This window comes from Lepidothrix coronata, unplaced genomic scaffold (genome assembly GCF_001604755.1).
Source record: "Lepidothrix coronata isolate B3197 unplaced genomic scaffold, Lepidothrix_coronata-1.0 Scaffold147, whole genome shotgun sequence".
Taxonomy (NCBI): domain Eukaryota; kingdom Metazoa; phylum Chordata; class Aves; order Passeriformes; family Pipridae; genus Lepidothrix; species Lepidothrix coronata.
This window is the reverse complement of record NW_016690327.1, coordinates 2334209-2348881: the sequence shown is the minus strand read 5'-3', so window position 1 is coordinate 2348881 and position 14673 is coordinate 2334209. Positions and strand designations below refer to the sequence as shown.

Here is a 14673-nt window from a genome sequence, read left to right as displayed (position 1 = left end):
AATGCTCCAACCTCTGGAACAAAGGAGAGACAAAGCTCACTTGTAAGATAGAACATATCCCTAGCATTAAGTTGCACCATGTGCAAATAGGGAGAGGATAATGCAATAGGAAATGCACAGCTGAACATGTTCTCTGAGTAATGGGACTGGCATGTCTTGCTAAAGAAGCAGCAAGATGGGTAAAGGTGTTAGTCAAGCCCATAAACTGGGCCTGAAGGACTCCTGAGTCGAGATGTTGGGTGCCAGGGCAGTAATGCAAACTTACATTTTTTCATAACTGTATTTGCTCCCCTCTGAAAAGCAGTTTGGTTCCTGTGAGCCTTAATTTAGGATTGTAATGAAATAACAGTAACAAGTTTGATAAAACTTCAATTGAGCTGCCTGCCTGTACTGGGCTGCCAGTAGAAAATGGAATGACTCTTTAATTGAAGAACCTTGCTAAAATTAATGACTGTTTAACGAAGAACCTTGCTTTACAAGGTAACGTTTCCTTAGAGGGGGTGGCCTCCGCCCCCCTCCCCCGCTGAGGGCTGCTTTTGCGCCTTAAGAGAAGCGGAACCTGCAGCCTGTCTCCACAGCAGGGACAGGGCACGGGTTGTGCCTCGTGTGGCTCCCCCGAGACTGCGGCGAGTCCCTCCTGCCTGGTGCCTCCCCCCCGCCCCGCTCTGCCCGGGCCGTGCTCGCCCGGTGCCCTCGCCCCGCCTCTCCTGCTCACGTGCGGCAGCGCCGTCAGGTGACTCGGGTCGTCTGACCGGGGCCGTCCCACCTCGCCGCCTCTCCCGGGCCAATCGGTGGCGCGGGGCTTTGACAGCGGCCAATCCGTGCCGGGCTGGGCCGTGTCGGGCTGGGCCGGGCGAACGGGAGGAAGCTCCGGGCCGGGCGCTGGCGGGCAGCGGGCTCGGGGCGGACATGGCGCTGCAGTTCGGCGGGGCGGGCGCGCCTGGCGCGGCTGAGGAACCGACGTTGGTGGGGGGCAGCTTCGGCGCCGCGGACTCGTTCCCCAAGGACTTCGGCTACGGAGAGGAGGAGGAGGAGGCGGAGCTGGAGGGAGGCCCAGGGCCCGGCGGGCCCGGCGGCGGCGCGGGCGGACCCGGCAGCGGCGCGGGCGGGGCGGACTCCAAGCCGCGGATCCTGCTTATGGGGCTGCGGCGCAGCGGGAAATCCTCCATCCAGAAGGTGAGGGGCCGCCGGCGGCTCCCCGCCTCCCCGCGCGGCGCCAAGTTGTATCTCTCATTTGCTGTGCTGCTGTTCGGGCCGTTCCTACTTTTTATTGTGGGCTCATGTGGCGAAACTGAAACGACGAGAGCCTCCTGCCTAAAGACGTTTACTTTCCAGAACGGACTCTGATCGTCTGCGCTAGAGAGGAAGGTTGTGTAGCATAAGTTGTAGCCTTTGCATTTCTTCACTTTTAACGCTTCAAAAGTAAAAAAGTGAAGATGCTAGTGTGACGTTTATCGTGAGGTGTTTTCTTACAGCTGTGAAAGCACCGTGAGCGGTACAGGTGTGCAGTGTTTAGCGTGCTTCCACTTGGAAGACTTGAGCTTTGTTATGCCTTTTGATGCTTTGAAAGAGACTTCTGCTTTTGTATGAGCAGGACAGCCTCTGGTTCTCTTTAGTACGCTAGGCCGAGCAAACGAGAGTCAAGGAGGAAATGCCTTAGGAGGAGTTTCAGTGCCTTAGGTTTGTTGGTAGCTTTGTGAAGTCACTAGTGTTTCTTAATAAAAATAAGACAAAACTGGCTATTTTCATTTGCCACGTAGCTCGGTAGAAGTGTAGTGCTAAGAATGATCCTTGTTCCTCAGTGCAAATTTTATGTTTGTGGTCCCAACTGTGAAGTTTTCAGTGGTATTTTTATGGGAAGATGTTACTAGTGAAATGTGTGGTTCTCAAGTTCGAGGCTTAGGGGCCTCAAACTTGCTTCAAATGCAAGTGTGAAAACTTATAGAGATTTCTGTGAAGGTTTTGTGGAAGGAATCCTTTTTTTGGACATTGCGGTATAGCAGGGATGAATCTGCTTCTTTTTGCCATCTTATGCAGACTGCTTGGTAATCCATATACTGCAGTAAGCCGATGAGTTCTAAACTGACTTCAGACTGGATCTGTTAGTGAGAAATTTTGAAATACAGTGGCAGACCAGGCTGTCATTGCTTTTTAGTCTTGTCAGTTATTCCCCATTATTTAGGTCGAACGATCCCACTCTATGTGCAAATGCAGTGATTTCACTAAAAGTCTTTTTCTAAGTCTTTTAGTCATGTGAACGGCACTGGTTGTAGACTCTCATTAGAGATCTTATCGTATTATCCACTGTTGAAAACCCCCCCAAAAGCTAGAGGGAAGCAGCAACTCCAAATTGCAGATAGATTTTAAGACTTTACAGGTCTCTTTATAGATGTAGCTTTTGGACTTTTTTATGGCCAATGTTCATAGTCCTCAGTTCTCTGAGGACCTGTTCAAGGGTAAGGAATAGTGTGATGCTGAGTATGCAATAAGAAGACATAGGATTTATCTTTTGCCCACTGGTTACCGATCTGGCTTAGGAATTAGACAGAAGCTGTGATTCTGATACCTAGGAGTTCATTGTGATGCTGCCTGAGTAAACTAACTGTGGCAATAATTCGAGACATTCCTGTAATATCAAGAAATTTCTCATCAACAGTGTTCCTGGTCTTAGATCTGTCTAGTTCAAAAATGTCCATGACCAGACCCAACCCTTCTGTCTGGGAACTAGTTGTTGATCACCTTGCCAGAGAACAGGGATATGCAAGATAAACACTGTATCGTGGAAAGTATTTGCTTTGTGATTGTCTAGAAATTTCTGTGGAAAACATGAATTATTAAACCATTCCAGCCTTCCACTGAGAGCAATATTAATAGGACACTTCTTGCAAAAGAAAAAGTTATGGTCCTGTGGAGGAACTCTTTTTTCTTTTTCCTTTGGACAATTGGATTTTCCATACTGGTATAACCTCTGAATACTCAGTAGCAAATTGAGGGTAATAGATTTTGGGAATGTGATGATTGCTTTGGTTCATAAAACAAACTTTTGTGCAGACTTGTATAACTGGACTTACTGTACTGTCCCTCTGTAATAGGAACCTGGAAAGAGTTCAGATGGGGGACACCAATCTGATGAAATGTGCTGCTTTGGGAAGAAGGGGAAATGGAAATGATGGCATTGCTTCCCAGAGACTTATCAGCTTTTAACTGAATTTACTAATTCTGTCCCACTTCTGTGGGAGATGCTGAGTTCCAAAAGAAATTTTGATTTCAGAAGGCTTTAAAACTATGCTGCAAACCCTTAAGAATGCAGTACAGCCACTGTGTGTCTAGAAGTGTTCTTACTTTTCCATACAAATGTTCTGCTGTTTAAAACCTCATTAAGATCATGGCCTCCTAAACCTTTCCTTAGGCTTCAAAATCTAGGCGACATATTACTTCGAACCTCACTAAACAGTCCATTAACTATACTGGGTGTAGAGTTCTTTGTCTTTCAGGTTTTCTTGACAGTTTGTTGCACCAGGTCTCTAATGGATGACTTCTGTAACTGTATGAAACATCTGATAAAACCAGAATTACCAAGTGCTGTATAGGAAATATCTTTCTTTTGGAGTCCTAGTATTTGACCACGTTATGTTTGGAATAACTTTCATATTACACAGTTGAGTTGCTTTAGCACAGTGTTCACTGTTGACACTGACCGCTTTTGCTGCAGGCTGCTTTGCTGTGGAGTTACATGCTAGTTCTGTTTGTATAGGGAAGGGCTAAAATCCCAGTGGGGCTTTTTGAGTTCTAGCAATGAGTATGTTTTTCACCCTGCAGCTAAAGTGTTTACCAAGTAGTGTGAAATCTTTCCTAGTTTCTTTAGGGAAGTTTCACAGAAGTTCCACCTGACCATGAGGAAGAACTTTTCTGTGCAGGTGACTGATCCCTGGAACAGGCTGCCCAGTGAGGTTGTGGAATCTCCCTCACTGGAGTTACTCAAGAACCGTCTGGACGCAATCCTGTGCAATGTGCTCTGGGATGACCCTGCTTGAAAAGGGAGGTTGGACCAGATCACCCCACTGTGTTCCCTTCCAACCCTACCCATTCTGTGATTCTCTAATTAAAAGGAGAGGGTCAGCAAACTTAACTCAGTTGTTAATAGATGGCACACTACCTAGCTATTCAGGTCTCTAAAACCGAGATGTTATTTTTGTACAGTTCTGTTGTCGTTTAGGAACCATCTGATTATGTTGTGTTATAACACTTGACACCATTCTAAAAGTGAAACTTCCTTTAGGAATTTCTAAGATTAGAAAGGAAAGGTTCTTAAAAACTTGCAGTTGCTTAATTAACACATTTGCTTCATACCAGATAAGAATATAACAGAATTTGAACATACTGTGTTAGACTTGCAAGGAAGAAGGAGTAACTGGGATGTCTGTGTCTTTCGCCATTGGACTTGTGAAAATGTTTAACTGTACTCAGTTGCTTGGTTTGGGTCGGGGGTAGGTCATTTCCTTAGCTGATGCAGGAAGCTGTCTATTTACCAAAAGGAAGCTGTATGCTTTAGAAGGGATAAACCTATTTGTAAGATTCAAGTCACAAAACTTTCACCCATTTCTTCTAAAAAGGTAAGGTCTAGACTATTATTTGTGTTCTTTTAACAGGTGGTGTTTCACAAAATGTCTCCCAATGAGACACTGTTCTTGGAAAGTACCAACAAAATCTACAAAGATGATATTTCCAACAGTTCGTTTGTGAATTTCCAAATATGGGATTTTCCTGGACAGATGGACTTTTTTGATCCAACATTTGATTATGAGATGATCTTCAGAGGAACAGGTGCTCTAATATATGTTATCGATGCCCAGGTAAATACAAATCATTAAGAATCACAAGGAAGTTTTATTTTTACTTTTTGTGTGAGAGGAGTTGAATGAGAAGCTAGTAATTCATATTTTTAGATAAGTTCGTAAAACATCTGCTACGTATGAAGGGATGCATTGGCAATCTGACTCTTGGTGTGTGGTTTTATTTTTGTGAAGTGACTGGAACATGTGCTACTGGTGGAGAGAGGGGAAAGGGGCTGGTACTCTGAACTTATCTGCAATAATAGCAAGAACCTTCTGTGCTAGGTGGATGGAATTATCCCTTCCTTCTACTCTGGAGTTCATTTAATAATAGCACTCAGTTTCTAGTACTCATACTACGGGGTATCTGGCAGTTTTTAATAAGCCTAGAAGTTGCACCATGGGAGATTACCTGGCTATTAGGACCATCTTGGAGATCGCTGCTTGCCTATTGCTGGAGCTGAAATGTAACCCACCTTTTCTCTGAAGTCTAGTTTTGTGTAGCTAATGAAACTTAACTGACATGACAGAATCTAAGCTGCTTGGATTTCTCACACTTCAGGGTATTCTCTCTCTCCTCCCAGACTTCTATTTAGTTACAGAATTGAAGTTCTTGCACTGAAATATTTTGTCCTTGTGCAGAATGGAATAGTTATCAGAGAGAAAGCTTTATCGTTCATTCCTGCCCAAACTGATTTACAGGATGACTACATGGAAGCTTTAACAAGACTGCACATTACAGTTTCAAAAGCCTACAAGGTCAACCCGGAAATGAACTTTGAAGTTTTTATTCATAAAGTTGATGGTTTATCAGATGACCATAAAATAGAAACTCAGAGGGATATTCATCAGAGGGCTAATGATGATCTTACGGATGCTGGGCTTGAAAAACTTCACCTTAGGTGAGTGAAAGACTCTGACATATGTGATTCTCCTGTTGCTGATATGCATACAGATTAATGGCTTTTAGATGCGATACTGGACTGACTGGAGCAAGGTCTGGTTACTTTCTTATTATTTAACAAACTCTTGTTAAAAAAATACACCGCTGAATTTATGGACAAGCTTCAGCTGTTAGGCTGACTAAAATAAGGCAGGCTACTGTATCGGATTTCAGTGAACAGATTATTCATAAACTCGATGATAATTCAAGGTCCTTCTCGTTCAGCCTAACAGGCCAAATTTGTACATGTGGCCTGGAGGGGCAGGGAAAGGAGGGGGGAAGGTCTCTGCCTTTTAGTCCTGGGTAGCACTGACTTTTCAGCATGATTGGTTTAAAAGCTTAGTCTGTTACTTGATATTTGGCTCACTTATAAGGTATCTTCTACAGACACCTTTAAAACAAGCTGTCTTTTCTCTGGATTTACTGCTATTTTGATTCTTGTGGAGCCAGTATCTTGATGTTAGTGTGAGCAAAGTGGAAGGCCAGGAACAGGACTTGAAGAAATCAAATTAAGCATTTTTTTATACCTTCGTAATAAGCACTCTGTAGGCAAAGTGCGTTGTGAAAGAATATTCCAATTTTTATCCTTGGTCTTCCGTCTCTAAGGGATGGGGGAAATCTGTTTCATGGTTACTTCAGCCGCTTAGAAATTAGGTTCTTTGTGCATTGGTCAGACATATTTGTGATAAAGGCATCCCAGCCAAGGCATCAGGCCTGAATGTTACAAAACATAGCTTTAACCTTTCTATTGCAATTCTGAAATATTCTTGAATCTTCTTTTTCTTTTTTTTTCTTCCACTGCCCTCCCTCCTCATCTCAGCTTTTATTTGACCAGTATCTATGACCATTCAATATTTGAAGCCTTCAGTAAAGTGGTACAGAAGCTCATTCCACAACTGCCAACCCTGGAAAACCTACTTAATATCTTTATATCAGTAAGTGTTAATCTAACAGAACTTTGAGTGAAATATGCAGAATGGTAAAGCAAGTCCTTCTGCCAAGGAACGCTGGCTAGATCTGCCCTTGGGAGATTTGGGTGGCACTCATGTGGGTGTACTCTGCTGACCTGGATGTCTCCATTAGAAGCTCTCTACCACAGCTAAATTGTACTGGTGCGTGCTCTGTGGGGATTTCTCTAAATGCTGACAAAGCGCAGTTTGACTGGTTATAACAGTGGTTAGGGAAGTTTCCTGCAGGATATACTGATTAGTTTGCTAAGGCACTTAGTAGTCTAATGTAGCAACAGACATATTTGGTAATATGACCTTGGTCTGGAACTAAACTGTCTATTTCATATGGCCTGTGAGACTTCTGCCTTTATTCTTTTAGTGTTTGCATTTCTTATAGAATTTGTGACATAGAAATTTGCTGTTGTATACTTCAAATAAAATATCACCCTTGAGACAAGACCGTTTCATTTAAATCATGTCTGTTGCAGGCATGTGGACAACATGGAAAAAACCAGTTATGACTGAGAGGAGCTCTGTGCTCAGACATGTTGCCCCATGCTACCATATAATGCTTGTTTGCTAAGTTTGGTAGAGGACTGGCCCAGTGGATAAAGGGCATGCTCACCTTGATCAGTGCCATGAGGGTATGGAGTGTGATCTTGATGGCAAAAGGATTGTCTGGATGTCCTCAGGACACTGTCTTTGGTACTGAGACTAGCTAGAAAGAAGAGAGAAGGAATGATTCTGGGTGCATAAATAGAAAAGAAGCTTTGCCAATAGTGTATATGTGGTAACTTGGTGGACTGCAAAAGGCTTCTGAACTTAGTATGAGCACATGCATTTTGCCAAATTGCTCAGTTACAAATGTCTCGGTGCTTTTCCATACCCATAACTGCCGTAATGTGATACTTCTCATGGATTTTTAAGTTCAGAAGCTGACTTAGTTGCTCTGCACGTTAAACTATGTGGCAACTGCCTCACACAAAATCTGAACTGCCAAGATACTACAAGCATAAAACTTAAGTGTCAACATACTACTGTGAAATATCTCATCTCTGATCCCAGTCCATTAGGTGGATGTGAATGTATGGCTCTTCTGGAATTAACAGAACCACAGAAGAGGTAAACTGCTGAATCTGGGTTCTGGAAGCATAGTAAAATGTAACCTGAATTACGATCTGTTAAATAATAAACTAAAAAGAATTACAACAGAGTCCCCAGTTTTGTTTTTGTCAACTGTGTAATGTTCATATGTACTATGGGAACAAGGGTATTGTATTTATAAACTATATGCTCTAAATCTTCAATCTGTCTTGAGTCTCTAAATTGCTTATGTTTAAACAATTTTCTGCTGTTAAGACTGTGAAAGTTATGAATTCTACTTGAGATTTTAAAAATTCATCCAAATTCTTTCTCTTTCTGAAGAATTCAGGCATTGAAAAAGCTTTTCTCTTCGATGTAGTCAGCAAAATCTACATTGCAACAGACAGTTCCCCTGTGGACATGCAGTCATATGAGTTGTGCTGTGACATGATTGATGTAGTGATAGATGTTTCCTGTATATATGGGTAAGTGATGAATACTCTTAGGAAAAAAAAAAGTCCTCAAATTTGTAGAATGGGCTGCAAACTGTGCAAGTCGTGCTGGCTTTGTCATGCAGCGAGATGCTATTGATTGGTCTTTAGAGCACATTGGTTCTGTAAGTAATTAGAATAAAGCCAAATGATTTGGCAGCTGAATCGAGCATTTCTACTGGGTTTCTTTCCCACCACTCATGGCCCTAGACAGCTGTCTGACGTTTGTTAAAGTTGTGTTTCATGTAAAGTATAAATAGTGCTGTATCTTGTTTGGCATGGTGGGTGCAAGTGTGTTAATACCTGCAAATAACTGGGGTCGATAGCATGCTGTGGCTGGTGAGTGTAACTTGCAGTGATACTGCTTTGAGACTTGCTGCTATCTGAACAGAACAGCATATGTGACTTTCAATGAGGGATGCACATAGTGCTTATGTCTCACAATTTACAGCAGAATTATACTTCACAATGAATTTTTGAAGTGGTTCTGGAGAAGTGGTAACTTCTCTTAGAACTGTGGTCGTAGCCTGGAAAATACAGTGCTGCCAAGAAATACCGCAACATTTAACGGTCTGTCTCTTGATGGATCGATCCAGGGTTGTGTAGCTGTTTTGGTTTTTTTTTTCAGGAGTGCATAGAAGTAGTTTGCGATACATCATTTACTTCTATAGTAATTTAACTAACACTAATAACTTGCAGATAGAAAGCAGCATGCTAATCTGATCTTGTAAATGCAGGCTGGTTCAGCTTAAGACCAAAAAGGGTCCTGTTGCACCCTCCAACTCAGCCTCACTAAGGAAACCTTTGTATTAATTTACCAAAATTAATTTCACCGAGATGCCACTCCACTGACATCAAAAGAATGCATGCTGATAGCTTGCTCTTAACTGCTCATCTAAGACAGACAGTATCTAATGAAGGCCTCTACTCTGTTTAGGTCTAGCTTTCCTGAGAAACTTAAGGTGTGATAATGGTCTTACTCAACGATAGTATTAAGACCTGCATTGCAGGTTCTCCACTTGCTCAACGTTCAGTATGAGTAATATTCTTCTAACTGCATTTAACAGGTATTTGTCTTGAAGTTACATATGCATGCCAGTTAGATTATGCCTTGGGTTAAGTCATTCTTTTTCCAGGTTAAAAGAAGATGGCACTGGAAGTGCTTATGATAAAGAGTCAATGGCAATTATCAAGCTCAATAACACAACAGTCCTGTACCTAAAGGAAGTAACAAAATTTTTGGCATTAGTTTGCATTCTTAGAGAAGAGAGTTTTGAGCGCAAAGGTAAGGACTTCCCCACCACTGACAGGCTTTTATCTAATGTTTTTTATCAACTGCAAAATATTAGTATGACTTTACAAGTCACCTTGATTTTTGTGTAACTAAATTCGTTTAATTTCTTCGGGAAGGAATTTTCTTATTTCTTAGAGATAGGAATAATGAAGTCTTATTTTTAATTTTGTGAATCATCGCTTTAATCGCTGTGTTCCTGATGGAATTACTTGTGTAGCTAATGTGAGCTCTGTCACTACCATCTGCTCTACTGGAATAAGTAGAATGGAGTAATGGTCCCCTTACCTGCTGTTTAATTATGAGTATACACGTTGCATTTGAAATTGGTACCTTTTTTTTCAGAAAACTGAGACGGTCCAAATAAATACTAGCATCAATAAAACTTTGTTAAATCTTCTGAGCCCAAGTTAATACTAAAATAAGTAGGAAAATACCTATTGGTTAAATGTAACATTTTATATTGATTTTGAAGCTCCGTCTATGTAAATATGCCAAGCTGAACACAGTTTTTTGTCTCCCTTCCCTCTCCTTCTTGATAGGTTTGATAGACTACAATTTTCATTGCTTCCGCAAAGCCATTCATGAAGTCTTCGAAGTAGGCGTTGCCTCCCACAGAATCTGCAACCATCAATCAAGCACCTCAAATATGAAAGCAGTGACTCACAACGGCACACCTAGGAATGCAGTCTAGAGGAAAGCTAATGACCTTGGATAGACTTGTCAGCTCTTCACTGCAAAGTTTTGTGGAACAAGAGAAGAGTAGTCTGAAAGCCTGAAGTATGTTTCAGAGGAGAAGAGTGGTCCTAACTGTGGAACAGCGACTTGTAACTGATGTTGGACAACTGAAAGTACTGTAAAAATACTTTGAGGCCAGTGGAGTTAGAAATGCTGGTTAAAACCAGCTGTATTGCAAATGCAGTAGTTTTTTGGTTTGGAATCCTGTTTTAACAGTCTGTCTCTGACTGATTGCCTGGTCAAAACTTAAAAACAATTGAGTTGAGTTTTGTGTGAAACACTGAATAGTCACTTGCTCAACTTTTTTTATTATTATTATTATTATTTTAAATTAATCTGTAGAATATCCACTTTTGCTTAAGTTTACCCTTTTGTCATGCAAAAAAGAAAAAATTAGCGTTATTAAGGCTTGTGAAACTCAGGCTTTTTGCTTGCTGAGACTGGTCTCACGAATCATTCCATTAAGTAGCTCTTGCTGGTGTGCTCATAATATTCTTGTGAATTTTGTGTTTGTTAAGTGGATGCAAGGTAGAGCTCTGTTCTAGTGATTATGTGTTTGTTTAGAGAACTGACCTGGGGCTTCATTTTAAGAGATCATGATACTTCTCTTTCAGACCACAGTTCTTGGTATGTCCCCTTTGATGGAAGGGAAGTATTAAAATCAGAAATAAACTACCTGCTCTCTTTTGCAAAAACATGGATGTCATAAATCTATGTGATTAATCCTGTTCATGAAACAAAACTGCATGGCTAACTGAACTGAAATGTCTGCCATCTGTTGAAATAAAGCAACCACTTTCAGCTATTCCCAAACAAAGAAAAATGACAAAGTTACTGACTTCTGCTGGTGGATCTCTTTCCACTCTGGCTGATAATCAAGACAATTCCTAGGAAAATGTCTGAGGGTGTTATCCGTGCATGGCAATTAAGTATCGATCTGCCATAACCTACTAATAATACTGGACTTTGAAAGCATGTTGATTCTGTACTATGACGAACACCTTCTTGTTTGTCACCGGGCTGACTAGAACAGTGTTTTTTCTGATTTTGTGAATGCTTACTTTCATACTATGGGCAGTATATCTGAATTCTTTAATTTATTGATATTGGTATTCTTACAGTCGATATCATACTATACATCAGCCTTGCTATGCAGTAAGCTCAGCCACTGGCCCGTAAAGATCTTGCCTCTCTTTACCTGTCCCTATGTGTGTATAGGTGTTGCAAAGCCATTGGACCAACTATACAAGTGCCACTATAAAAGTTTGTGCAAGAAGAACTAACTGTAAGCAATCTCTGCAACTGGTGTATTTATGTGGTCAGAAGTAACCATGGGAATGCTTCTGTGCTTATAGAAAGAACTTTAACTGAATTATGTAAAAATGAATATACATGCATTAACGTTAGGGTATATGCACATACTGAATAAATGTTTTTTTTTACAGCAGGAGATTTTGGAATTCAAGTGCTCTAGGTCAGTTCTCTTAAACCTAGGCTGAGCCCCTTTTTGGTAATGGAACTGCAGAGTTGTTTTTTTTAAGGAAGTGCTGCAGGCTTGTAAGATTGGGTTTTGTAGTTTGCAAGCACTGTCAGAGTGTTCTAATACTAAAGGTAAGAGGAGAAATAATTGTCAAGATCACAGGAAGAATGAAATAATTCCCATTTGTGCAGTGAGTTTTCCATGTTCTAAATACGTGTGTACGTTCTCTTTGTTTTCACTCACTACAGGATTTTGTGCTAATAAAATGAAAAAAAAAAGGCAAACTGTAACACTATTGTTTCTGCTTGTCTCTATAGACAAAAGTCTATAAATGCCTATATGCTAAAGCAAATTTTTAAAAGCCATGTTATCTTTATGGTATATTTTAGAAAAGTTAAATACCACATTTCCATGTGAGACTTCAAAAATTTTAGTCAGGCTTAACTTTCATCTCAATTAAAGCTGAATCCAAAACAAATACTCAATTTTCAGAAGATGACTCTAGACTGTAAAGGCATATAAATGATCATGTGACTTGTCCTGTTGTTTTCATTAATGGTGAGCCTTAGACTGTGTTCTGAAATTCTGCCTTCTGCTGTGCATGTTGTTGTGGCTTTCTGTGTTTCAATTTTTTGCAGTTGTTTGTTTGTTTTGTTTTGGGTTGGGTTTTTTTTGTCAGCATTACCTTACTCTGAAATTGTTGCATCTACTAAAGGTTAATGGTAGGAGGTCAAAACTGAATACTGTCATTTTCACTATTACCTGCACAATATTAGCTTTAAAAGTTAAATTTGTCTCTAGTAAGGAGCACGGTGTTTCTTTAGTTTACTGGAACTAGTCTTCCGAATTCAGTCAGATGCTGCTGTTTAAGTAGAGGGTTACTAACCTGTTGCTGCTTTAGTGAGGCAGTTTTTGGTTCTGCTGAAATCTTTATGGTGCCACGGAGGAGGAGGGATAGGAATTAGGCTTTATTTTCTTTCTTGTGCAGGGATCTGTCTCCCCTTCCTATGCTGACCTGCAGGGAGAGATCCTGTTAGAGATAAGGGAAGTCGATATCACAGTCTCTCCAATACAAGAACTGAAACTGTGAAGGAAACCATCAACTACCGCTTCACCTTTCTGCCTTGTTATTTTTCCCTTTTTTTCTCCTCTAAACCTGTAGTGGTACAGATGCTCTGCAGTTTTTTTGCAAACAACAGGATGTGTGGTTCTAAGGAGAAGAATGGTGTGGACAGGGGAGGACAGGGAAAATGGTGGTCTGCCTGCTGGGAGAAGGAATGAAAATTTCGTTCTGTTGAAGAATAAAGCAATCCCTTGCAAGGTACCTTTCAGAGCTGTGTTGTCTGCCACCGAGGGTTGCTGAGTTTCCTGTTGGGAATCCCGCCAGCTGTAGCACAGGAGAGGGATGGAGGGGAAGGCCAATCCTGGGGAGACGGGCAGAGTAGTTAAAGATGACGTCCCTCTGAGGTCCTGAAGGGTTCAATCTGCCTATCGTTTGGCTGGAAGATGGTGTGATCTTTCCTCTCTTTCCCTCAGACCTCCCTAAAAGTCCCTTGTTACTAAGTCCCTCGCTCCCTCAGCGTGGGGATGCGACGGGAGTGGGCGGGCTCTGGGCGGGCTGTGGGCGAGCGACTCTTGGGCCGTCACTCATCTGAGGGGAAACAGCGTGTCCTGGTGCTTGTACCGGCGTGGCCCGAGGTGCCGGAGGCCTGGAATGTGCCACCTGGCCCGAGCAGTGCACGATGTGACAGGTTTTGGGAGCTGCCGGTCGCTCGGAGTGGGCACGGCCCCACACCTCTGCGTGCGTGGACTTTTCTCGCGTACCAAAGGGTTTGTGTTCCCTTTGGTGTGGAATAGTGGGTTTTAGCTTTGAGCGCAGTAGACAGCGCTCTGGTAACGTGTCTGCCAGAGGACTTTAAAAAACGCTTTCTTTCGCAAAGGCATCTTCACTTTCGGTCTCAGGTAGGTCTCGCTCTGAACAAACTCCCCCCCAACCCCCTTATTGCTGCACATTTGGACAGTCAGAGGTGTTTGTAGTTTTTCCTTGGAGTCTGAGTTAATTTTCAGAACAAAGCGGCAGAGGAAATGAGCCTTCTTTAAACTTCTCTGTTTTCTCAAGTGCTGTTGCTGTATCCCAAATAAAGCATTCTATATTTTTCTTGCATTACATTTCCATTTACTCCTGTTGCTGTGCATATCGCCATCTTCTCCCTTCCTTTCCTTTTCCTGCTATTTTTTGCCTTCCCAGCACTGATTTCTCTCCTGACAGTTGTGGAAACAGGTAGAAACATATCCTTTAAAAAGTTCTACAGGCACCTTTTCTGAATGCTGGAGTGTTTTTTGAGTCAACTTACATTTGGTAAAATTCTCTTACGTTGTCTATATAAACAAGTTTGGTGCAGGACTTGAAGGGATACTAATAAAGTTCACCGATGATACTAAACTGGGAGGAGCTGTTGTTGACTCCCTCAACAGGGGCCCTGCAGTGAGACCTTGGCGAGTTAGAGAGTAGTGCAATCACCAGTCCTGAAATTTAACATTGACAAGTTTGGATTCTGCACCTAGAACAGGTAACCCTGAAGGTTTGTACAGTTTGGGAAATGAGATGCTGGAAAGCAGTGCCAGGAAAGGGCCCTGGGAATCCTGGTCAGTGGCCAGTTGGCCCTGAGTCAGCAGTGCCCTGGCAGCCAGGAGGGCCAACCGTGTCCTGGGGGGCATCAGGCCCAGCATCGCAGGCTGGGCCAGGGAGGGGATTGTCCTGCTCTACTCTGACCTGCAGCAGCCTCACCTCGAGTACTGTTAGAAAGCACCCAAGAGGAAGGCTATGAAATGGTGATAGGTCTAGAGCATATGAGGAGCAGCTGA

At 42.1% G+C, this 14673-nt stretch overlaps 1 protein-coding gene across 1 annotated transcript; it reads left to right on the top strand.

Annotated features, from left to right (window-relative positions):
• The first annotated feature begins 884 nt into the window (after window positions 1-884).
• RRAGC (Ras related GTP binding C) lies at window positions 885-13132 on the top strand. Its single transcript, XM_017828336.1, has 7 exons — window positions 885-1176; window positions 4650-4853; window positions 5535-5734; window positions 6596-6710; window positions 8151-8293; window positions 9436-9584; window positions 10133-13132. The coding sequence occupies exons 1-7, from the start codon at window positions 910-912 to the stop codon at window positions 10282-10284; spliced, it is 1230 nt and encodes a 409-aa protein (XP_017683825.1). The 5' UTR covers window positions 885-909; the 3' UTR covers window positions 10285-13132.
• The last annotated feature ends 1541 nt before the right edge of the window (window positions 13133-14673 follow it).